Source organism: Argopecten irradians, chromosome 7 (assembly GCF_041381155.1).
Source record: "Argopecten irradians isolate NY chromosome 7, Ai_NY, whole genome shotgun sequence".
In the NCBI taxonomy this organism is placed as follows: domain Eukaryota; kingdom Metazoa; phylum Mollusca; class Bivalvia; order Pectinida; family Pectinidae; genus Argopecten; species Argopecten irradians.
In genome coordinates, this window is record NC_091140.1 from 47021709 (window position 1) to 47046372 (window position 24664).

The 24664-nt window shown below is 34.4% G+C and overlaps 1 protein-coding gene and 2 long non-coding RNA genes across 5 annotated transcripts in view; 2 read left to right on the plus strand and 1 right to left on the minus strand.

Annotated features, from left to right (window-relative positions):
* The first annotated feature begins 1754 nt into the window (after positions 1-1754).
* LOC138326967 (uncharacterized) overlaps positions 1755-24664 on the plus strand; it is a 33177-nt gene continuing 10267 nt past the window's right edge. Inside the window, exon 1 of the long non-coding RNA XR_011208992.1 lies at positions 1755-1994. This is a non-coding gene — a long non-coding RNA (uncharacterized lncRNA). The remainder of the gene's footprint in view (positions 1995-24664) is intronic.
* Positions 12715-17782, minus strand: LOC138326722 (uncharacterized). Its single transcript, XR_011208946.1, has 4 exons — positions 17647-17782; positions 16670-16776; positions 16098-16213; positions 12715-15147 (listed from the first exon to the last, which is right to left on the minus strand). It is a non-coding gene; the product is annotated as an uncharacterized lncRNA (long non-coding RNA).
* LOC138326721 (uncharacterized) lies at positions 17748-23957 on the plus strand. 3 transcript variants are annotated; one of them, XM_069272738.1, is made up of 6 exons: positions 17908-18041; positions 19337-19498; positions 19690-19775; positions 20064-20155; positions 20443-20552; positions 21844-23957. In XM_069272738.1, exons 4-6 carry the CDS (start codon positions 20089-20091, stop codon positions 22165-22167), a joined length of 501 nt encoding a protein of 166 aa, XP_069128839.1. In that variant the 5' UTR covers positions 17908-18041; positions 19337-19498; positions 19690-19775; positions 20064-20088; the 3' UTR covers positions 22168-23957. The 3 variants fall into 3 exon arrangements, with proteins under 3 accessions (XP_069128841.1, XP_069128839.1, XP_069128840.1); XM_069272739.1 differs by having other exon boundaries at positions 18004-19498; XM_069272740.1 differs by lacking the exons at positions 20064-20155; positions 20443-20552; positions 21844-23957 and having other exon boundaries at positions 17748-18041; positions 19690-19776.

Below are 24664 nucleotides of genomic sequence, written 5' to 3' on the forward strand. Positions count from 1 at the left end.
TAGAAAGCCATTTTGAATTATTAACATTTATACCATATTTTTTCAATTTATATATAAGTCCGTCATGCCAAACCCTGTCAAATGCTTTACTGATATCACAAAACACTAATCTTGCCTAGTTGAATATATCAATGCAACTGGATAATAATAAATTACCCATCTTTGGAGGTCAATAGTTTGTTTACCTTTTGTTGTTATTGGGCATGATTATCTTTGGATACAGTGTAATATACATGTACACGTTAGCCCTGTGTGCATCACACGTGTGTGTTTTCACCATAATATCGGGTAACGCGTGCACTAGTAGCGGAAACGAAGTAAATAAACAACCAAGTGTTTACATTACGACATAGCGTGTCCATGACCAGCTCATATACATGCCTACGTTACCGGAACTAAATACACAATATTTCCAAATGTGCAGAGGACATTCATTATTTGTACCGTTATTTATAAGTTACATGCGGATTACTAAGATTTTATGTATAATATACACATGTAAAGAAAAAACACCAATAATCATGCATGTAGATATTCCGAATATGATATAACTGATTCTAACATAATATATTCCTGAATTATGACATATAGCTGTACATTTACATATTTCGAAGGGGAGGAGGGGGTGATTTCATACTAATATTATTTATCAACAATAATTTGTGTACATGAGTAAGATTCTATCAACAAAGATTGTGATAAACCTGTATTTATGTAAATATTATATGTGCTTTTATATAAACTTTTTTTGAAACTTTTCAGATGTAGGGTCACTGAAACCATATATACGTAGTGTATAAGTGTATAGTAACGTAATAAATAAGAGCTGGTAATACAGATTTATATATATCTACTATATATTCTAAATCTACAGCCACATGTATCAGCATAATAGTACATGTTGATATATATAAATAAGTTAATGCACATATAAAGGTATTTGGTAAATAATTATGCGAGAAGAAAAAAAATGGTTTACAAATTGTATCATGTATTTAGAAAGTAAAATAATACTTATTCATGTGCATGATTCATTTTGTACATATATTTTATATCAATTTGTATTTTTTTACAGTGACTGAACTGTAGAAAATTAATCAGTAAGTATATAAGTTAGTATCCATGAATTGAATGTAATAGCGTGGAACATAGAAGGCCAATAGTTTTATAGTGCATGTAAGTACATTGAATACATTCTCATACCATTTTATACATTATGTAGTACTACTGGGAATGCATTTATCATACCGTGTCAATAAAATGAATACAAATATAAAACTCTTAAGATGTTTACATCATATTTGGTAAGCTTTTTCTTAGCTTTACACCAGGAATATTTCACATACATAACACTTGTAAATATTTTAGAGTTTGTGAGATGAGGAGCCAGATTTGGCAGGGCGCGATGAGGAGGCAGAGACTGGATTCACTTTAGGTTTATTTGGATTTGGTGCATTCCTTTGTGGGTTCACCAGCTGACTATGTGTTCTCATGTTGGCCACGGTACGAGTTCACAGGTTTGATGAAAGCAAATACTCTTCATAGTCTAAAAAGTCAAATTTATAAATCACTGACCAACTTCAAAGCCCAGTAATAAAGCCAGTATATAGTGTTTACATGTCTTTTATTTGTTTCATTATTTGTTTCTTTATATATTAATATATTCAAACTCAAGTGACCGTTAAGGCCCATCGGCCTCTTGTTAAGTTACATGTATGTGTTTCTTTCCTGCCATGTAGACGTGCAGTGAGACTTTTAAGAGCAACATCGTCGGAGACCCACGGGTGATCGCACTACACTCCGCTACACTTATCAACATTAGTGTATATATCGCCTTGGTTACCGAGAATGTAAGAGCAATAGCATTGTGGGAACTCTTGAGGAGATCTTTGACTAGCTTGGATTTTCTACTGAGGATTGTAGAATAAAAAGCCAGGAGGAAACCTTACTAACGAGACTCAGTCACAGTATCAGTATTCTACCAACTCAGAAAGGTGAGTGTTATATCTGTACATCTCAGGATCAGGGTTCTAACAACAAATACATGTAGGTAAGCGTTATATCTGTACATCTCAGGATCAGGGTTCTAATAACACATACCTGTAGGTGAGTGTTATATCTGTACATCTCAGGATCAGGGTTCTAACAACACATACATGTAGGTGAGTGTTATGTCTGTACATTTCACGATCAGGGTTCTAACAACACATACATGTAGGTGAGTAGTGTTATATCTGTACATCACATGATCAGGGTTCTAACAACACATACATAATGTAGGTGAGTGTTATATCTGTACATCTAAGTATCAGGGTTCTAACAACACATACATGTAGGTGAGCGTAATATCTGTACATCTCAGGATCAGGGTTCTAACAACACATACATGTAGGTGAGTGTTATATCTGTACATCTCAGTATCAGGGTTCTAACAACACATACATGTAGGTGAGTGTTATATCTGTACATCTCAGTATCAGGGTTCTAACAACACATACATGTAGGTGAGTGTTATATCTGTACATCTAAGTATCAGGGTTCTAACAACACATACATGTAGGTGAGCGTTATATCTGTACATCTCACGATCAGGGTTCTAACAACACATACATGTAGGTGAGTGTTATATCTGTACATCTCAGGATCAGGGTTCTAACAACACATACATGTAGGTGAGTGTTATATCTGTACATCTCACGATCAGGGTTCTAACAACACATAAATGTAGGTGAGTGTTATATCTGTACATCTAAGTATCAGGGTTCTAACAACACATAACATGTAGGTGAGTGTTATATCTGTACATCTAAGTATCAGGGTTCTAACAACACATAACATGTAGGTGAGCGTTATATCTGTACATCTCACGATCAGGGTTCTAACAACACATACATATAGGTGAGTGTTATATCTGTACATCTCAGTATCAGGGTTCTAACAACACATACATGTAGGTGAGTGTTATATCTGTACATCTCAGTATCAGGGTTCTAACAACCAGTGCATGAAAGGATGCGTTTACTTGAAATTATATGCATTTATATTTCTTTATACTCCGAGTTTAAAGTTTACAATGAATTTAATTGCATTTATATGTAATATATAATGGGAAATTATACTTTCGTGATACTTGGAGTTTAACAGAATTTTTACTTGAATTAAACTTGAAGTTTAAAGTTTACATCAAATTTTATTGTCTTTATACATGATGTATAATGAACATTTATACTTGCTAGATACTTTGGATTTAATTACAACTAAATTAGAGGTTTACCTTCCGTATTTACAAGTTAACAAAACGTTTATTGTAACGATACATACATGCATTATTTATATACATGTATTTGATATACATCATTCTTCTACATCTTGAAACTTCAGATTACGAGGACAAATGGACAGTTTTATGTACAATTTATGTACATTTGTACATCACACATTAGGCATGTAAATGTGCCAATTGCATATAACTGTATTTGATCATAACCATTATAATACATGAATGAAATTTTCCTGGAGTACTGGCAAACATTTCAAGGCTTCAAGAAAACAGAAAAAAAACACAAGAGAGTACTTAAGCTTAATTAATCAATATCAATTTATTTGTTTTTTTTATCCTCAAATATTACAGTCTTGAAACAAATTATGTTATATATGAGTCTTTGTTCCAATAAGAATCCATTTAAATTTTTATTCATATCTATTAAATCAGATTTTGAATGCATAAAAGTTGATATTTCTATTACAAGCTGCAGGAAACATGTCATTAGGAACAAAACAACATGTAACATATAATTTATACATCTGAATATACGACATGAATGTAAAATATTATATCACAAATTTACATTAATAAATGGTGTTTACAAAATGCTGCTTCATCAGGTGGCACAGGGCGATACACCCTTCCAGAATGGTATTTTGTAACGCGACATTTGTGTTTTACCAAGTGGCACAGGGCGATACACCCTTCCAGCGTGGTATTTTGTAACGCGACATTTGTGTTTTACCAAGTGGCACAGGGCGATACACCCTTCCAGCTTGTTGTTTTGTAATGCAACATTTGTGTTTTACCAAGTGGCACAGGGCGATTCACCCTTCCAGCCTGGTGTTTTGTAACACGACATTTGTGTTTTACCAAGTGGCACAGGGCGATACACCCTTCCAGCGTGGTATTTTGTAACGCGACATTTGTGTTTTACCAAGTGGCACAGGGCGATAACCCTTCCAGCTTGTTGTTTTGTAACGCGACATTTGTGTTTTACCAAGTGGCACAGGGCGATACACCCTTCCAGCGTGGTGTTTTGTAACGCGACATTTGTGTTTTACCAAGTGGCACAGGGCGATACACCCTTCCAGCATGGTATTTTGTAACGCGACATTTGTGTTTTACCAAGTGGCACAGGGCGATACACCCTTCCAGCGTGGTGTTTTGTAACGCGACATTTGTGTTTTACCAAGTGGCACAGGGCGATACACCCTTCCAGCATGGTATTTTGTAACGCGACATTTGTGTTTTACCAAGTGGCACAGGGCGATACACCCTTCCAGCATGGTATTTTGTAACGCGACATTTGTGTTTTACCAAGTGGCACAGGGCGATACACCCTTCCAGCATGGTATTTTGTAACGCGACATTTGTGTTTTACCAAGTGGCACAGGGCGATACACCCTTCCAGCGTGGTATTTTGTAACGCGACATTTGTGTTTTACCAAGTGGCACAGGGCGATACACCCTTCCAGCTTGGTGTTTTGTAACGCGACATTTGTGTTTTACCAAGTGGCACAGGGCGATACACCCTTCCAGTGTGGTATTTTGTAACGCAACATTTGTGTTTTACCAAGTGGCACAGGGCGATACACCCTTCCAGTGTGGTATTTTGTAACGCAACATTTGTGTTTTACCAAGTGGCACAGGGCGATACACCCTTCCAACGTGGAATTTTGTAACGCGACATTTGTGTTTTTTACCAAGTGGCACAGGGCGATACACCCTTCCAGCGTGGTATTTTGTAACGGGATATTTGTGTTTTTACCAAGTGGCACAGGGCGATACACCCTTCCAGCGTGGTATTTTGTAACGCGACATTTGTGTTTTACCAAGTGGCACAGGGCGATACACCCTTCCAGCGTGGTATTTTGTAACGCGACATTTGTGTTTTACCAAGTGGCACAGGGCGATACACCCTTCCAACGTGGTATTTTGTAACGCGACATTTGTGCTTAACCAAGTGGCACAGGGCGATACACCCTTCCAGCGTGGAATTTTGTAACGCGACATTTGTGTTTTACCAAGTGGCACAGGGCGATACACCCTTCCAGCATGGTGTTTTGTAACGCGTCATTTGTGTATTACCAAGTGGCACAGGGCAATACACCCTTCCAGCATGGTGTTTTGTAACGCGTCATTTGTGTATTACCAAGTGGCACAGGGCGATACACCCTTCCAGCGTGGTATTTTGTAATGCAACATTTGTGTTTTACCCAGTGGCACTAGGCAAAATACCAATCATATTTTACACTCTTTAAATACAATATATTATACAAGCTCACTTCAAGCAATGTACACTTCAAAAAATATAATAGATTGAGACACATCTTACCATGCACATGGTGTTTTATCTCAGTGTACAAAATGTATACGTATGGATATAAAATTCTTTTACAAAATTCATTAATATTCCTTACACAAAATTTATTGCTATTCCAAATTTACATATTACATTATGTGAATTTCATATGTTTGTCATTTGATATTTATAAGTCATCAAGTAATCAAGATATACTGTACCAATAATTATAGATGCTTTAGCACTTACAAATGGTATGTTTTCTCTACCAAAAACAGGAAAAGATGAATAAGCATCTTCTTCAGTTACATAAGTTACTTACTTTATACCATAACCACCATTGGAAAGTTTGAAAATTTAATTTAAACTGATTACACATGAATCAAAAGCTAAATAAATGATATGTATGTTTTTGTGTTAATTTGACATATACACTATTAAACATCAATTTGCTTTGTTGGGGGTGGAGTATCTTTCAAAAAACAAATAAAAATAACTTCTGTATCTGGTTTTGCAAATGTTAAGATAGTCTAATAGCAACTGGTAGTCAGTCTTTGATACAAAGTTTACAATTGTAGGTAAAATTTGATCATATACCTAACTTACAACTCAAAGGGAAAATGAAGTGAACCTCTTTTTGTAGCAATTTCCCTTCAGCTCTAACACACTTGCAAAAAATTCGCTGAACAGGAAGAAATGCAGAAGAACCCCAAACATCATACAGATCTTTACTCCAAACTTCAACTGGTTTTCCACAATGATAACGATACAGATCAGGTAATTTCTGAAGCCAATACATCTTAGCAAAAATATGTAGTTTACTCTCACCTCCAACAAGCAAATTGTGGAAAATAAATTCCTGAATAACACCAGGAACTAATTGTCCATAGCCTTCCTCAGTTGCTATGGTTCCTTCACAAGGTATATGCCAATATGCCATTACTACAGAAGACCTTCTATGCCTAGACTTCCAAGACCCAAAAACTTCTTTTCCGAGAGATATTGTGGAACATTTTCTATATGACATTGGCATGTTATTAATGCTGTCAAGTAAATCAGGATAAATTGTTGTGTACATAGCTTTCAGTATTGTGTAGTCATCTTTGTTAAGACACTTATTTGACTGCTTTGAAAATGTATAAGGTTTAGTAAAATTCCATTCCTGATTAACCACTGGTGCACATTTACCGGACATATACACTATTTTCAGTATATCAAAATCTGTAAATATGTCCTTTTCCTGTGTGCATGTTGCTTTTTCTAGAACACTGCTGAATTCATCTTGATACAAATCAGGAAAAGACATTGATGAAACAAAAGAATCTCTATTAAATCTTCGCATCAATTGTATTTCTATTGACCTATTGTTATTAGGGAGGGAACCAAGATGTCCATTGTACCGCTCAAAACTAAAAAGCCAAAATGAGTAAACTGGTCCATAATCTCGAACACAGCTTGCCCAAATGCATATGCATATGCATATTTGGGGTTACATACTGCTTGCCATATTCTGCCTCAAATTCCTTACAGATCTTAAATATGTGCAATTCAAATTCCTTAGCTCACCTGTGCGAGGAAGATTCGATATCTGAGTTGAATAAATTTGTCATAACTGATCATAAATGATACGTAAGCATAAAAAACATAAACAAGAAATGAAATATAATATAGTTATTCATTAAGAATAATGAAAATTTTAACACAATTGTTTGACTGAAGAACAAGAATCTATAAGATGCCCTGTACGAAACAGCGATACTCATCAGAAATTTATAGTAGTAGGGTATTTCCTGACCCAGGACAGCCACTTTCGATCTTACAATATATCGGGCCATGTGCAAATGTATGTGGTACATTTTATTACCTAAATCGTTACCAAAAACCACATGACCAACCTTCTGATTATTAGGATATTCCAACAAACAAAACTTTGAAGGGATATCGCCGTTATTGATGACCACAAGCCTACATAACAGTTGTTATGAACTTACATTGACAGCTGAATTATATGTATGTTACTGTTAACTGCACCAAGGATTCCACGTGCCACATTTATGTTGACAGCATAAGTATATTTTGAAATTTTCTCTTTATTATGCAAAAAAAATATACACAAATAGCATTATTCTATTGACAAATTCGATTGTTATGCTAGAGCAAAAAATCTGTCCTGTTAAGCATATTGAACACAGTATACGTATCAGCAGTCCACAGTGAACATATCATTCACAGTAGATCACATTCAAGTATACCGTCCATTTTTCCACGTATAAAACTAAAGCGTACATACTAAATCATAGGTACCGACCTTCCCCCGCCCCAACATCCACCACTACACATCCATGTAAAAAAGTGTCTTCCTGTAATTATTTTGTAAAGACTTCCCTAATGAGCTTTTAGAAAGTCAATAAACCTTAACCTACCCTTGACCCATTGGCACGACATGTATAAACACTTTTAGGCGAAACTACCTGCCGCTTAAGGACTAGCACAATACCCAACAGTACAAACCCTTTATACCAACATAGTCAAACACGTCAATGACATCAGTATACTCAACAATACTTTGACGTCAAGGTCGCTAAGCAGAAATGAATACCCCCTAGGATTAAAGTGCAAAGAAAAACCATGATAGATGCTTATACACTTATTTGTGAACCCCAAATGTGAATAAAAAGCAATAACACATTACAATCTCCTGTAAACTGCCACCCTTATGCTCAGAGTAACCAGAGTATCTTTTCCAACTCTATAAACAACCACATCATAGCCATTCTATAGTATTATGATTTTCACTTCACTGTAAGCCTGGCAAAAGACTCGTAGCACCCCCTTAGGATACCAACAAAACACTAGATTAATGCACGATGGAAACTGGAATGGTGATTTTGATTTTTTATTATGAAACATTGTAAGAGATTCTAGTACCTTCTGAAAACTTATACTTTATTGGGATGGAAATACCTTACCAAGATTAAAAACAACATCTAATGCATCTCTGCTAATAGCAGTAATAATTAATATTCATACAGCTATTTTAATGATTTTCAGTCTCTAACAAGTTCAAGAAGGCCTTTTGAAATTAGAGTAGTGTAAAATCAAAAAATCAAAAATCTGAGACATGAAATAATTTATTCTACAATATCAGAATTTTTTCTTAACTGTAATGAATCACGCTATAAACACGAAGAAAAACAGCCACCCAGAAGTTTTTACTGGAAGATTAGTGAAGATTGATTGCTAGAATGTATTACTGCCACGTAAAGAGCACCCATATTTCTTAAGTTCAATTAATCAGAAATGGATCATCACAGGGCCTTGGCACAAAATTTTTAACCAACAGTATACATATATAAATTATATTATCATAAATAGGTATACTCAGTCTGTTGGGTAAAAAACAATCCGTGCCAGGTCCCTGTGTCAAGAGTTTTTTTTGTTTTTTTTATATATATATATAAAGGTGCTTTCATCATTTCTTATATTCATTATCACACCTTGGAATTTATACCAAAAGTTTTATCTTTATTAGTCTAAGATCTATTTTTAAGTGTAACTTTCTAAGCTGTAGTGTATTCAATATGAGCAAGATTTTTTTTAAAAAGGTATTTAATTACATACATATAACATGTGTACACATGTATTTATACTTAGTTACTTAGAGTGTACCATACATTTCATTTGATGTTTGTACAACCAGGGACTGCCATTCAAATGTTTTTATGGTTCTGGATGTTTTTTACAATGTTTGTTTTATTGAAAACTTACAGGTACATCAGTTTGGACTACATGTATATGGACATCAGTGGGTGACAACCTTAGGAAGATAACCAATCTCCTGTTATGAAACTGAAACTCAGCCAGTTCATCACCATTTTCCAATCTGCATTATTAAAAATACCATACCTGTATCTGACTTTTGAGTTATTTCTGATTTTAATTCATACAGTTGTGAACTTTTACAAGTTACTGTGTTAAAAAAATAAAACATGACAGACACAATATATAGATACATGCACATGGATATTCTATACATACATAATGCAACCAAAGGCCAAAGATACAAGATATATGTATGTGTCTACAATTCTGACAAGTCACAACACACATGTGCATGTATAGATATACGGACACCTCATAATGTAATACAGTATTGCCCGTAAAAAGAGGTGTCTAAGGCCTGTGGTAGACGCCATATATAAATATATATATATATATCTGCAATATGATCAAGACAACATACATGTACATGTATATGTTTGTAAATACAGCAGTGTATCTATGAAATGGACAAGACATATATATACGGTGCAGTGTCTACAAACTAAACAAGACATATCACAGTACATGTATGTACATTTGTATACATGTATATGGGGATTTAGTGGATGGGGGCTCCTGTCCTATAAATTGTGTTTTAACCACATGGTGTTTTGTAACGCGACATTTGTGTTTTACCAAGTGGCACAGGGCGATACACCCTTCCAGCATGGTATTTTGTAACGCGACATTTGTGTTTTACCAAGTGGCACAGGGCGATACACCCTTCCAGCATGGTATTTTGTAACGCGACATTTGTGTTTTACCAAGTGGCACAGGGCGATACACCCTTCCAGCATGGTATTTTGTAACGCGACATTTGTGTTTTACCAAGTGGCACAGGGCGATACACCCTTCCAGCATGGTATTTTGTAACGCGACATTTGTGTTTTACCAAGTGGCACAGGGCGATACACCCTTCCAGCTTGTTGTTTTGTAACGCGACATTTGTGTTTTACCAAGTGGCACAGGGCGATACACCCTTCCAGTGTGGTATTTTGTAACGCAACATTTGTGTTTTACCAAGTGGCACAGGGCGATACACCCTTCCAACGTGGAATTTTGTAACGCGACATTTGTGTTTTACCAAGTGGCACAGGGCGATACACCCTTCCAACGTGGAATTTTGTAACGCGACATTTGTGTTTTACCAAGTGGCACAGGGCGATACACCCTTCCAGCGTGGTATTTTGTAACGGGATATTTGTGTTTTTACCAAGTGGCACAGGGCGATACACTCTTCCAGCGTGGTATTTTGTAACGCGACATTTGTGTTTTACCAAGTGGCACAGGGCGATACACCCTTCCAGCGTGGTATTTTGTAACGCGACATTTGTGTTTTACCAAGTGGCACAGGGCGATACACTCTTCCAACGTGGTATTTTGTAACGCGACATTTGTGCTTAACCAAGTGGCACAGGGCGATACACCCTTCCAGCGTGGAATTTTGTAACGCGACATTTGTGTTTTACCAAGTGGCACAGGGCGATACACCCTTCCAGCATGGTGTTTTGTAACGCGTCATTTGTGTATTACCAAGTGGCACAGGGCAATACACCCTTCCAGCATGGTGTTTTGTAACGCGTCATTTGTGTATTACCAAGTGGCACAGGGCGATACACCCTTCCAGCGTGGTATTTTGTAATGCAACATTTGTGTTTTACCCAGTGGCACTAGGCAAAATACCAATCATATTTTACACTCTTTAAATACAATATATTATACAAGCTCACTTCAAGCAATGTACACTTCAAAAAATATAATAGATTGAGACACATCTTACCATGCACATGGTGTTTTATCTCAGTGTACAAAATGTATACGTATGGATATAAAATTCTTTTACAAAATTCATTAATATTCCTTACACAAAATGTATTGCTATTCCAAATTTACATATTACATTATGTGAATTTCATATGTTTGTCATTTGATATTTATAAGTCATCAAGTAATCAAGATATACTGTACCAATAATTATAGATGCTTTAGCACTTACAAATGGTATGTTTTCTCTACCAAAAACAGGAAAAGATGAATAAGCATCTTCTTCAGTTACATAAGTTACTTACTTTATACCATAACCACCATTGGAAAGTTTGAAAATTTAATTTAAACTGATTACACATCAATCAAAAGCTAAATAAATGATATGTATGTTTTTTGTGTTAATTTGACATATACACTATTAAACATCAATTTGCTTTGTTGGGGGTGGAGTATCTTTCAAAAAACAAATAAAAATAACTTCTGTATCTGGTTTTGCAAATGTTAAGATAGTCTAATAGCAACTGGTAGTCAGTCTTTGATACAAAGTTTACAATTGTAGGTAAAATTTGATCATATACCTAACTTACAACTCAAAGGGAAAATGAAGTGAACCTCTTTTTGTAGCAATTTCCCTTCAGCTCTAACACACTTGCAAAAAATTCGCTGAACAGGAAGAAATGCAGAAGAACCCCAAACATCATACAGATCTTTACTCCAAACTTCAACTGGTTTTCCACAATGATAACGATACAGATCAGGTAATTTCTGAAGCCAATACATCTAAGCAAAAATATGTAGTTTACTCTCACCTCCAACAAGCAAATTGTGGAAAATAAATTCCTGAATAACACCAGGAACTAATTGTCCATAGCCTTCCTCAGTTGCTATGGTTCCTTCATAAGGTATATGCCAATATGCCATTACTACAGAAGACCTTCTATGCCTAGACTTCCAAGACCCAAAAACTTCTTTTCCGAGAGATATTGTGGAACATTTTCTATATGACATTGGCATGTTATTAATGCTGTCAAGTAAATCAGGATAAATTGTTGTGTACATAGCTTTCAGTATTGTGTAGTCATCTTTGTTAAGACACTTATTTGACTGCTTTGAAAATGTATAAGGTTTAGTAAAATTCCATTCCTGATTAACCACTGGTGCACATTTACCGGACATATACACTATTTTCAGTATATCAAAATCTGTAAATATGTCCTTTTCCTGTGTGCATGTTGCTTTTTCTAGAACACTGCTGAATTCATCTTGATACAAATCAGGAAAAGACATTGATGAAACAAAAGAATCTCTATTAAATCTTCGCATCAATTGTATTTCTATTGACCTATTGTTATTAGGGAGGGAACCAAGATGTCCATTGTACCGCTCAAAACTAAAAAGCCAAAATGAGTAAACTGGTCCATAATCTCGAACACAGCTTGCCAAATGCATATGCATATGCATATTTGGGGTTACATACTGCTTGCCATATTCTGCCTCAAATTCCTTACAGATCTTAAATATGTGCTAAAAATTCTTGGGAGTTAAGGGGTTAATGTCTACTTCAGTAATGTATTTTGATGTTATTGCTCTGCTAGCCAAAACAAAATGCCTCCATATTTCTAAATGTTTGCTTGGAAGAATACCTTTCAATGCATAAATGGAAAAAACGTTAGTCCAATTCATCCATTGTTCTGCAGTAAAACCTCCAAAGGATGAAGCAATCTTCCTCGGAATAGCTCCAACATTACATGCAACATCTACTTCATCAACTTTTGCCTGTATATCTTTTAAGTGATCAATTTTCAAAACATTGAGGTCCATCCAAATTTTTATCATTTTCTTTGCTGTTCCTTGGAACAAATTGTGCATAGGATCTACAACAGACATTCTAATTGGGTCAAAGTATATCAATTCACAAATCTTAGATTTACGAATACCAAATTCGCTTTCCAGTTCTTGTAGCTGAGTCTGAGTTCTTGCAGTACCTAACTGTTCTATCACCCTTCTGTGATGTTCCAAAGAACGTCTTGGCCAGTTTTCTACATCAAATCCACTGTAATCTGTGTGTCCTACTCCACCTGTAAACTCCTTAAAACATTTAGAACAACCAAATTTAGCATTGTGGCCTAAAAATCCACACAATTTCCTTGTTGCAGGAATATCACATCCAACACACAAGAAAGCAAATTTAAAAATATTGGCCTTTTTCTTGCTATTGAAAGATGTCATCCAAAAACCATTATCCCAAGCAATTTTCATCTCATTTACTAAAGGTTCTAAAAAGGAATTCATGCTAGGTTCCCCATTCAGATCTGGTATAATGCTAATAAGGATAACATTTTTCAGTTTAAACCTTTCTTTTCTTGGCAAGTTCATGACAACAGCATATAAAACTCCTACAGAATAACGTACATGATCAAATGGTTGGAACCAATCCAAATTTAGCATAAGTCCATAGTTTCTTTTGGTACATAGAAACTTATTTTTGCTATCACTTTGGAATTCTTTCCAAACTTTTCCATCATAAACATCTGTCAAAAAGCCAGGTTGTTGTTTTCTTTGACGCCATTTCTCACAATCATCCTCAAAATGTTTTTGGTGCACTAGTCTATAAAGAGTTTCTTGAATAGGCTTGTAACAGTAGGTTTTGAAAGGGTAAAGCTTCTTCTTGCCACTTGAAAGAATGACAGTTTTTAATAATGGTTCTCTACATGCTCTCCGCCTTACATGCTGAGGATGATTTGGGAAATTTACCTTGGAACATAATGCAGAAATTTGCTCACCTTCAATAACTTTTATGCATTCTTCAAATTTATACAATGCGTAGCACTTTTTACAAACAACAAACCTTTGAAAATTGTCCTTTTGTAAACCTAATGTTCTCCAAAGTATGTACACTGATGAAGGAAATGTCGCTGCTACTCCAGCAATAAGACCAGATTCTGTTCTTAAAACATTAAAAAAGGCAGACAGGAAAGAGAGTATGGAATTAAGAGCAGTATCAGTAACTAAATTCAGTGCTTGCCAAGTACATAAAAATAAACAAAGCCAAAATACAAGGGATGTGACTTTTGAATTTTGACTTGATTTACCCTGTAATGATTTATCCTTAACAAGATCTGATTCAATATCAAGTTCTGAGACATCATTCCAAATCTCATCATCTGATTCCGACATATCACTAAGTAAATCTGAAGAATGGACATTTGCTCTAAGTTTGTTTTTCAATAAACTCTTCAAATTATGTTTCAAAAGTTCTTCATTACCTTCAGAGCTTGACACATCTGTCTGGGTATCATACAGATCATTTTGCAAATGTTCACTTCTATTCCTATTTCCTAGTACTGGTGAGTTTTTCATTGAACATGTCCATTGATTATGTAAAAAATATTTAGCCACATGGCTTTTATAATACTGACTAGAAAACATCTGCTCACATCCTGGACATTTCTTTCTGGTAGCCTTTTTCTTATAGACAGAATGCACATGGGAGATTTTCCGTTTTGAAGACATTACAAATAATAATACCAAATAAATGAAGTTGGTTATAAATAATTAATAGTTTTTAGATCTCTTTCTATAAAATTTTACAAGGTCTGTACAGTGAAGTGCTAATTGTTGTGCTTTCTTTCTTTTCTCTCTCTCATCTTCTAATTGTTTCTCTAATCTAATAGCATTTGACTTGCTAGCATTACAAAAAAAATCTTTAAAATGTTTTCTTTTATGTATAATTTGCAAAGAGTCATCCCTCAAATTATGTTTAATTTCTTTTTCAGTCTCTGAAAGATGTACCTCCGAGCAAAAGTCCAAACAACTTTCACAGTCATCTTCATCTGATGCACTGAATGGACTTAAGGGTCTCGAAATTTCTGTACTTGACTCTGTGATCCAGTCTTTTGTTTCCTTCAACTTTTGCCTTTGCTTTATTCTTTTTCTTCTTCTTTCCTGTCTTTTCTGTTTTTTTGGTATTTCTTCCCATGCTACTGACCTGACAAAACATATATTGTATGCAATATTTAGAAACAAGAGTTAGGTAAATCACATTTTTTTAATAAAAAATTCCTAGCTAGCTACAAATAGTTATACCTTTGATTATGCTACAGGTTAGTCAATGCTAATGTGTCTAAGACTGAAATCTTTATCAATGATGTATGCAGCATGACAGAAATGAAAAACATGACTTTATAACAAGTCACTTGCGACAACCCCTTCATTAACCATCAAGTGCTTTCTTCCTGAATACAAACTTTCAATATAATATATTACCATTTTTTATATTCAATATTTATCAAAAAAGAGGATACAGTTAAAGCATGTAAGGAAAAGGTAGTCAATAAGTGACATGAGGGATAATGGATTGAGATTATATAATAAAATTACAAATTTCCATTCTTATTAAGCTGAAGTGTTGACATGCAGTGGTTTCCTAGCTACCCATTAGAGCCCTTAGCAAATCTGTCTGTTTTTCAATGTTTCTGGATACCTAGTTGATATTTACACAGCATGATATATATTGTATCATATACCAAATTAAAGATAAATTAACTGTCGATTGAGAGTATTCTCACTGTCACATCTTATACAGTTTGTTAATAATCAGACTTTTTCTGAAATTGGGTAGTGTTATTCACGGTGTTACAGGGATTTAAAACAACACACAAAAAAGTACCAATGGGGAATTAGATATCATTTTATATTACTTAGGTTTTCAGATTAATCGACATATACTAAATGAGTAATTAACACAAGGATATTGAATGCAATTTGCTGGGTATTTCAATCCCTTTCATATAAAACAACTTTTTGTACTATCCGAGTTTGTTTGAGTAGGTTGGACTGTATACAGAGAGGGAAATGTCTATAGAGCCAAGTGCCTGTGTTCAACCAGTTTTGCTTGAATGCTGCAACATTCCAAGTTTGATAAAATATTATAATTACCCTTTGCCATGAGTTTCACAAATAAACTCTAAAAGCCATCTGCCATGATTCAGTAAAGTAGTCTAGACCTTGTACTAAAACTGATGCTGTCAGACCTCAAGACTGAAACTTCATTTCTGAAAGTAGAAAAACAAAAATTGTTGGCTGCATGTACTAAGTGTATATCAGAATACTTATTGCGTGAAATTGAAAATATAAATAAATTCAAATTGAAAATTATAAGCTGTCAAGATTCTAAAATTCATGGTTCAGAAATTTGAATAGCTATGAGACAAAAAGAATATGATAAATACATATTCACGGATCATTTTGGTTGAGAATATGCATAGATTATTTTTTATATTTTGACAATTATCAGAGGGCCATTAATAAAGAAATATAAAGGAATTTCCTGAATCAAAGGGGTCATTTTAGAAAAGTAGGGGCTAATGGCCACAGGGACCACTCCAAAATAATCCCTGCATATTACTTCATCATTTAATTTTCCATTTGTATAACAACTACAAATCAACATATGAATATGTGCAAGGTATTTTGATTGCTGGCATTTTGATTTTACTTGTAATACATACATGTAACAGAGGTATAACATGGTGCATGTGGGAAACCATTCAAATGGCATAATAGGAAACACGGTGGTATATCCAGTAGAATATGTGAGACATCAAATGTTGTTTTCCTGAAAAAGAGAAGAGAATACTAAAATTAAAAAGGAATGATAAATAAGGCTACCATCCCAGCATTTTTTCATGTTGATGTCACATACCTCCAGCTTGGTATTACCTATATTCTATCACAATTCATTGTTTCTGTGTTCTCTAATACATATCTTGGGTTTAATACCTGGTACTCGTTTATGTTATATCCCACATACATTAGTCATGTCGGTTGAGGATGTATCACATACAATTACATGCCATGGCTACACATTTTACACAACTCCGAACTGCAGCTATATATAGGCTACATGTATATGATTATGAAAGGGAAAATAACTTCCATCATGCTGCATTCTGAAGGAACTATATATATTAACAAATGTATTTATGTTACATGTACATGTATGTAACTAATTGATAAAGATTAATGTAAGTATGATATTGTGTACACAAGTCATACATGTGATATTTTAAAATATAAAATGAAACGTAAAACAAGATATAGTTACATGTACATGAAATGTCTGTCCGTTTACAGCTTAACAGTGACACATTTTGTCCGTCTTGACTCTTACGTATATACCCAGTGTCTTCTTAATTTTCGAACCCAAAATTTACACACTAGCCATTCATTTGTCTGCGAACGTAATATGCCCGTGAGCTCGGCGCCAAATATGCATTACATACAGGGACAGTTTCGTATTTAATCTCCACATTTTTTTGCAAGTTTCGTAGGCCTAAAATCCTTTGAATTGTTTACGGAGATCGGTTCTACTGATGAATTCTACACCAAAACAGACTTTTCCTTAGAAGTATTCGATTCATTGCAGGCTTTCAATGTTGGTTATTACACTGTCCGAAACTAATTGCGTAAGAAACATGATACCTACCGCCAAAATTAGACTGGCGCAATTTGACCGGTGCCCAGTCTCCGCAGCATCATCAACAAAGGCAGACCGCATTTCCCACGTTATATTCAACCATCGAACTAATGGCTTCTGGATCATCATCACCAACATATTTCTTCGGCGACTCGATCGCTTATTCCTCTGACACAGGATCTGAGTATGGAGAAGACCTTTCAGTGTTGAAGAGCGGCTCCTCTGGAGAAAATAACATATCCCCTCGGACAGGGAGAACGGCCATGGTGGGCGCCATTATTGACAACGTTACACCATCTGCGCATAACCGGAAACGTCACACAGAGAGGTCGAGCTCGACGATTAATAAAACAACACATGAACTGCAGCCAACAACCCCTTCGTCCAGACTAGGATCTTCCAAGGTAATAATTAGATTCAACAAAATCAATATTTATCGCTTGTTAGGCCTATATATTATAATATCGCATAAATTACGGCTTAATAATTCAGTGACTTGTACAAGTCTATCATAATCTGCATGTAATATAACGAAACCGAAAGTAGATCTAGAGCTGTAGCTAATAATATTAATCGATAAATTTTGGACGACAACAACATAGATGATCACAATCAGTATACAATATTTAGGTTAAATGTAGGAAAAATGTAACAGCGGCCAAACCGTGATTCGAACATGCGATCACCATATGCTAGCTGGATACGCAACCTGTGTGCCAGCGATCAACTATTACATTTTTAATCCTTCCCTGACTCCCCCACTCCACTTTTTTTTCTTCACCCAAACTCAAAATAAAACCCTGGTTCGGATATCCCCTATTATGTGCATCACCAATGCTTGATACAGGGTTTGGTCACGACACAAAATATAGTAGAAATGGAAAAATACAAGCACCATTTTCCGGAATGTTAGGACCTACATCTGCAAATGTTTACCTCCTGTAGTAAGTTTTGGGGGTTTTGAGAACCCAAAACGATGCGGGTAGAGTACACATTTTATCGTCAATACTAGTCTCACCATCTTTCGATGGCTCTGATGAAAGCGTGAGAGGTCTTAGATTGGGAGGAAACCAGAGTGCCCCGAGAAAAGCCATGTGATCAGGTAGGTGACTCCTGACCTTTTTACATCTGTGCCAGGGATTGAACCCTGGCTGACTAGGTGAAATGCGAGTTGCTTAACCTCTACATCATCTGACCACCCAGTCACTTTCTTGCTTAATTTGCTTAAGTGGGAATTTCTATTTACATAATGTATAGCCCAGTGATTGAGCAGTGAACCAGGTAGTCCAGGTTGCAGTTTAAAACCTGGCTGGCGGCACAATACTGACTCACTTTTTTATATTCCTAACATCTACAAAACATACATATGGAGAATGGTAAAACACATGTACACCTCAGTTGAAAACTTGGAACAGGAATCAAACTTGGGTTTCCTCTAAGAATTTGTTCGCTGGAGACCAATGTTCAATTTTCCATGTTCTTCTACATTAATTATTGGTTAATTATTAATTAGATAAACTATGGAAGCTGGTAAGATAACATTTAATTATTTTCAAACACTGAACTGACTCAAATGGTACTACACTAGCGGGCTGTCAAAATATAATTTAAAAAAAATGCATTGATTCTTATTAAAATACACTGTATAAATAATATCAGATAAAGAAATCTTAATAAAAGTTATTCATTTATTTGATAGGAATCCGAGATCCATAATGTTTTGCTGAGAAAGATGGACATGCTAGCAAAGCAGAATGAGCTGATACTCCTTAAGCTGGATGAGGTTCTTGCTGAGAAATCCAAAGAATGTACCGCTCGTATTAGTAAATCTAAATAAGTCAATGTACCAGCAGAAATTAAGGTATGTGTTTAAAGGTGAATTTTTCTAATCAGTAGTTAGTACTTTTGATTTCATACTTTTAACAATAAATAACAATAATAGTCAATACATCATCTAACCATATGTAATTTGTAGAATCAGAATGCTGTGTAATTAAGCTTTTCTTGATTAGTATAATGTTGGTTATTATAACTTATAAATGCATATTATAGTCAGCAGTCCATGATGGCTACAAATGTGGCAGTGAGGCCAAAAACCTGAACTGGACCATCAAAGACAGGAGCGGCAACAGTCTAAAGTAACTATACACTTGTACCTTTGTTAAGAAATCTGACTCAGGTGTTCAAATTTGTAATACGACTCAAAATATTCAACTTCTGGCCTATTCGACTTTTGAAATATTTAATACTATTTTAGTTAACATTTGAAACTTTTTATTTAAAAAGTACAATGTGATATGATGTTTTAACCATTATTAAACTTTTTATATTGGTGTGGCTATTGACCTCAACCCCCAGGAATATTTTGTTACAATTTCAAACTTCCTTTGTTTTTCATTATAACTTTTTTTGGTCATGACTTGCAGGCATAACTCAAACGAAAACAGTCAAATGACAGAGCACATACTGAGTTTTGTCAAAGGAATGTACCCCTCTGCACAGAATGGAGTAATAATGGGTAAGTGAAAATTGATTATTGAAATACTTCTTTAACATCATTCTAATTTCATACCACAGCTTTCATCTATGTAATAAGCCAAGTATATTTACCTCCAATAAATTACCTTGGCTCTTGATATGGCATACAATAATTATAAAAAGAAACAAAACAAACTATTTAAATTACAAGAAATATGAAAAAGAAAAAATAATTTCAAATACATGTACCGATATGCTGTTTTAAAATTATAAATTCCAGTGTTACATATATTATACCCCCCAGTATCTGTATCTTTGAAATTTCAGTGTCCATAGAAAGGTATTTTGAGTCACTAAAGCAGAAAGAGCACAAAAACCTCACGGGGAAAACTGAACACCATAAGGAGAAGATGATGCGTTACAGCAGAAAGAAAAGGGTAAGCTTATCCTATAATCCATGCTTTGACTGCAGTCAGTTCTTAAGGGGATGCTATGACCAAGTGGTTAAATAAGGTTTTTCAACAAATCACCACTAGCTAGTTTTAGTTCAACTCTGATGTGTGGCAGTTTTCAGATACTGACTGTAGGTCAGTGGGTTTCTTCGAGTACTTTTCTCTGTTTATAAAACCTGACGCATCCATAATTGTCAATGTAAAACAATAACAACCATGCAAATACTGGTTATGATTATATATAGATGTACAATATGTACATGTAAATGGCACAAGGCATTTTTATTTATTGCCATAACTGTATAATGCCCGTTTCACAATGCAACTCATTCTCAACTGCATTCTATTTAATGGCGTACAACAGGTGGTTGCCTATTTAAAGTACTCTATATGCCGAAATTAGCGCCCAAGGGCTTAAAATTGTAACAAAGGGGCGCTTATTAATAAACCAACATTTAAGTTGAGGAAATAATATAAAGTTACAGTGTTACAGTGTTTTAAGTTTTAAATTTGAGATGCATTATTATGTTGTGGTTTACATGAGAAAGACTCGCAAGTTCATGTAATATGGGATACAATGCTGATGTTAGAGGCATCATGTGTTGTATAACTTTGTTAAATCCATGAAAAGCAGGCGTTGGCGCTTATAGGGTGCTAATAACATCGAATATGGTATAAACAACAGAACATATTGGCTCTCTATTTATATTTTATGACAGAAAGATATTATGACACAGTATGGTGGTCAGATTCCTAGAATGTAGACGAGAATAGAGATAAAGTTATGGGATTAATAGAATCTTTCACCCTTTTGGGTGAGACAGGAGAATCTCAACCCGAGGGGTAAGATTCTTAAGTTGTGACACAATAGGCTTTGTCAAGTGTTTTACAGTTAAGAATCTTATCCAGAGGGTTGAGATCTCCTGCCTCATCCTCTTTAGGCCTCACCACAAAGAGGGTGAAGGGTTCTTTTAATTCACTTACTCTATGTGAGCACGTGCATTAATTTCGTATGGCGATAGAAAAGTCTCACACCGGTAAAAGTATGGATTTTCCTGTCCGGTTAGGAGAAAAAAAGTTCCCCTATGCGTGACTGTTATTTATCTCATTAGTTTGAAACAAAAATCTTGTCTTTTCAAAATTTGAAAATTTACTAACTCGAGTTTGATGAACATGATAAACAAGTCAAGTCAACTCCATGTAACATATATAAATATATATTGTGTTCTGTATATAAATAGTTGATTTGCTGATATCTTGTTGCATTTATTAACAGAAAACGACATCCAGAATAGCTGCGTTAAATGAAAAGAGGAGCTATTCTGAAGAGAAAAAGAAAAAAGTGAGGGAGGCATTGCGTGTGGACATGATGTCTTCAGAGGAAGAAAACATCTCGGGGGATGAGGCATGCTTCCTGGTCAAGGACATCCCCTGGAGGTCAGAGGAGTTTTCTTCAATTCTAAAAGAACTTGACCAGAAAACAGCAAAAACGCAGACACCAAAGTCAAGGAGGCTTTATGTAAAACGCATCAAAGGAACATTAGTAACAACACGCCCAAAGCCAAATTTGGCAGCAAATGTTCAATGGGCTCTGAAGTAATTGTTTTAATGTTATATATGTTGTTACTGTTCAAAATTTACTACCTACAGCTGGTGCGGTTTTTTTCATCAGGAATCTGTTGACATAGATCTGAAAGTCTTGATACATGATACAATCATCCTTGATAATCCATGGGTTACTATCACTATCGTTATATCCAATGATGGGATATGTCATACCAAAATTTAAGGTAATACAAGACACAGGGAATTTGGTCCTTCAATGTACATAACAAAATCACTGTGGTTGACTGTGATCTTCAAAGGAAGTGTCTACAGGCCTGTGATTGGATAGTTTTTTTTCTAATTAACTGCCTCCAGTTTTACTAAGATATAGTCCATTGGTGGATATAACATCAGTGATACATGTAGTAACCCATGGAGTATCAAGGATGTGATGCAATGTGATGTAAAAATCATATAATGTCAGAGACAACAAATATGCAAGTTGCTTTTTAAGCATTAGTAACACTACAGTTATGAATTTTTGTTTGAAAACCCTTGTTTCTATTATTTTCTAAATGTTTAAATGGGAAAAATATACCGTTACTGGTAGTTATAATTCACTTTCAGCTCTTATTTGAACTTTTGAAATTAAAAGCTATGCACTAATTAATAATGCAGTAATATTGGCAACTTCTGTTACTAGGAGATAGTAACTTTATAGTGACTTTTGATATTGATAAAATAACAAAAGTTCTTTGGAAGTTGTTTCTATTGATGTAATTAATCATCTCTAATCTTCAATATCACTCCTTAAAGATGCTCCACCGCCGACAGAGTATAAATGATATTCATCATTTGAACAATAATTGGTGTTTAATCGTGTATATGTAGGCCTAATTAATACAAAAAATAACAAAAAATAATTGATTTCGCCTTTGGTGCATGCGCAATCATTACTTCATTCTATATAAGATATAGTGCCACGGAATTTTTTCGGGATGCAATTAATTTTTTTTCATATTTTTAATTTGATGTAAAATTAGAACCTCAAACTTTTTAACGGTGGTAATGGTGTAAAATAAGTAAGTTTTGTAACTGAAGAAAAATACAAAATTGTCTGCTCCTGTTTTTGATAGTGAAAAAATACCATTTGTCAGCGGTGGAGCATCTTTAAACTTCTGATAATTTTTTTATAGTTACCAGTGAGTTTTTTTATTTTATGAAATTAAGCTGAAAAAAAGATATAGCTATTGATGAATTTGTGGTTTGAAATCCTTATTTCCATAGTAGATTTATTTTCCATTATAAGTGATTCTGATAAATTCTTTTAGTCTAAACTCAACAGGAAATTTATTTCCCCAAAACATTGTTATAAACATGAAAATCTCAGCAATTACATGATTTTGTGAAATAGAGTTTTTTTTAAAAGTAATAAGTAGAAGTAGAATTATATACCTCTCATTTCTCACTTTCTTTGTATGTATATAAGTACATGTACAGGTTTACATGTTGGAGTATATTTGAAAATATATTGCTGTTTGCGTGCAGAGCAATTTCTGCAATATATGAGGTAATCTTGGAAGCAAAGGAAATCTTCTTAAGTGAGGTTTTAATTGTTCTTTAAACATTTTATTTTATTATTGTTACATGTGACTTTGAAGATTATAATCTAATCTTAAAGATACTGGGTATAAACCAGTTGAAATGTTGATTGATCCAGATGCTTGTATAAGGATGAGAAAAGTATCTGCTATGGTATTTTGTTATGGCATTGCAATATGAGAATGAAGAAATAAGTTTATTTTTTATTTAAATATATCTCTACATCAAATCTCTATATTTAAAACAATCGCTGGGCAATGCCTGACCAAGTAAATATCTGAACCTTGGATTTTTTTTTGTGATTTCTTGTGGGAAGACATTGAATCTTTAGTAATATTGACTTGTTCCAGATTTGCAATTCTTGTAATATATAGAACATTAGGACCTCATTGGGCTTGTAGTTTACAAAACTTTAACATAAGATGATAATATTGAATGGTTTTGTTCCTTTTTGACATTCATTTGTTATTGCAATAGTAATACCAACATTTAACAACATTCTCTTGCGTTTGAACTATTTTACTCTTAAGTTTTGCCTTTTGTTATGCTTCTTATATATTGAAAATAAACATACAATACATAATTTTAATAAGTTAACATGTATTTGTGTTTTTATTCCTTTCGTCTTTCGAGTGGGTATTGCTAAAGTCATCAAACATCAGGTATATCATTTCAAAAAGGTCATTTATTTCGTAACTTTATTCAAGCTATATCAATTAATTCAACCTAAGCAACAATTTATTATTGTATTTGAAGTTTAATAGAGTAAAAAAACATTAAACTTTGAATCAAATGGAGTTTAATTTAGGTTTATACGTGATATTTCAAATATAATTGGATAAAAATGTTAGTTTAAATGCAATTAAATCAGTGATTTAATTACATTTATATCTGCATTTATACTTTAAGTTTAAATTAGTATAAATGTGATTAAGTAAGCATTTAAACTC

Bases quoted from the DNA above. Each gene is read 5' to 3' on its own strand.
- LOC138326721 (XM_069272738.1), top strand. From the start codon at position 20,089: ATGACAGAGCACATACTGAGTTTTGTCAAAGGAATGTACCCCTCTGCA. The intron at 20,156-20,442 runs GTAAGTGAAAAT...TTGAAATTTCAG, and splicing joins ACAGAATGGAGTAATAATGG to TGTCCATAGAAAGGTATTTT. The intron at 20,553-21,843 runs GTAAGCTTATCC...ATTTATTAACAG, and splicing joins GTTACAGCAGAAAGAAAAGG to AAAACGACATCCAGAATAGC.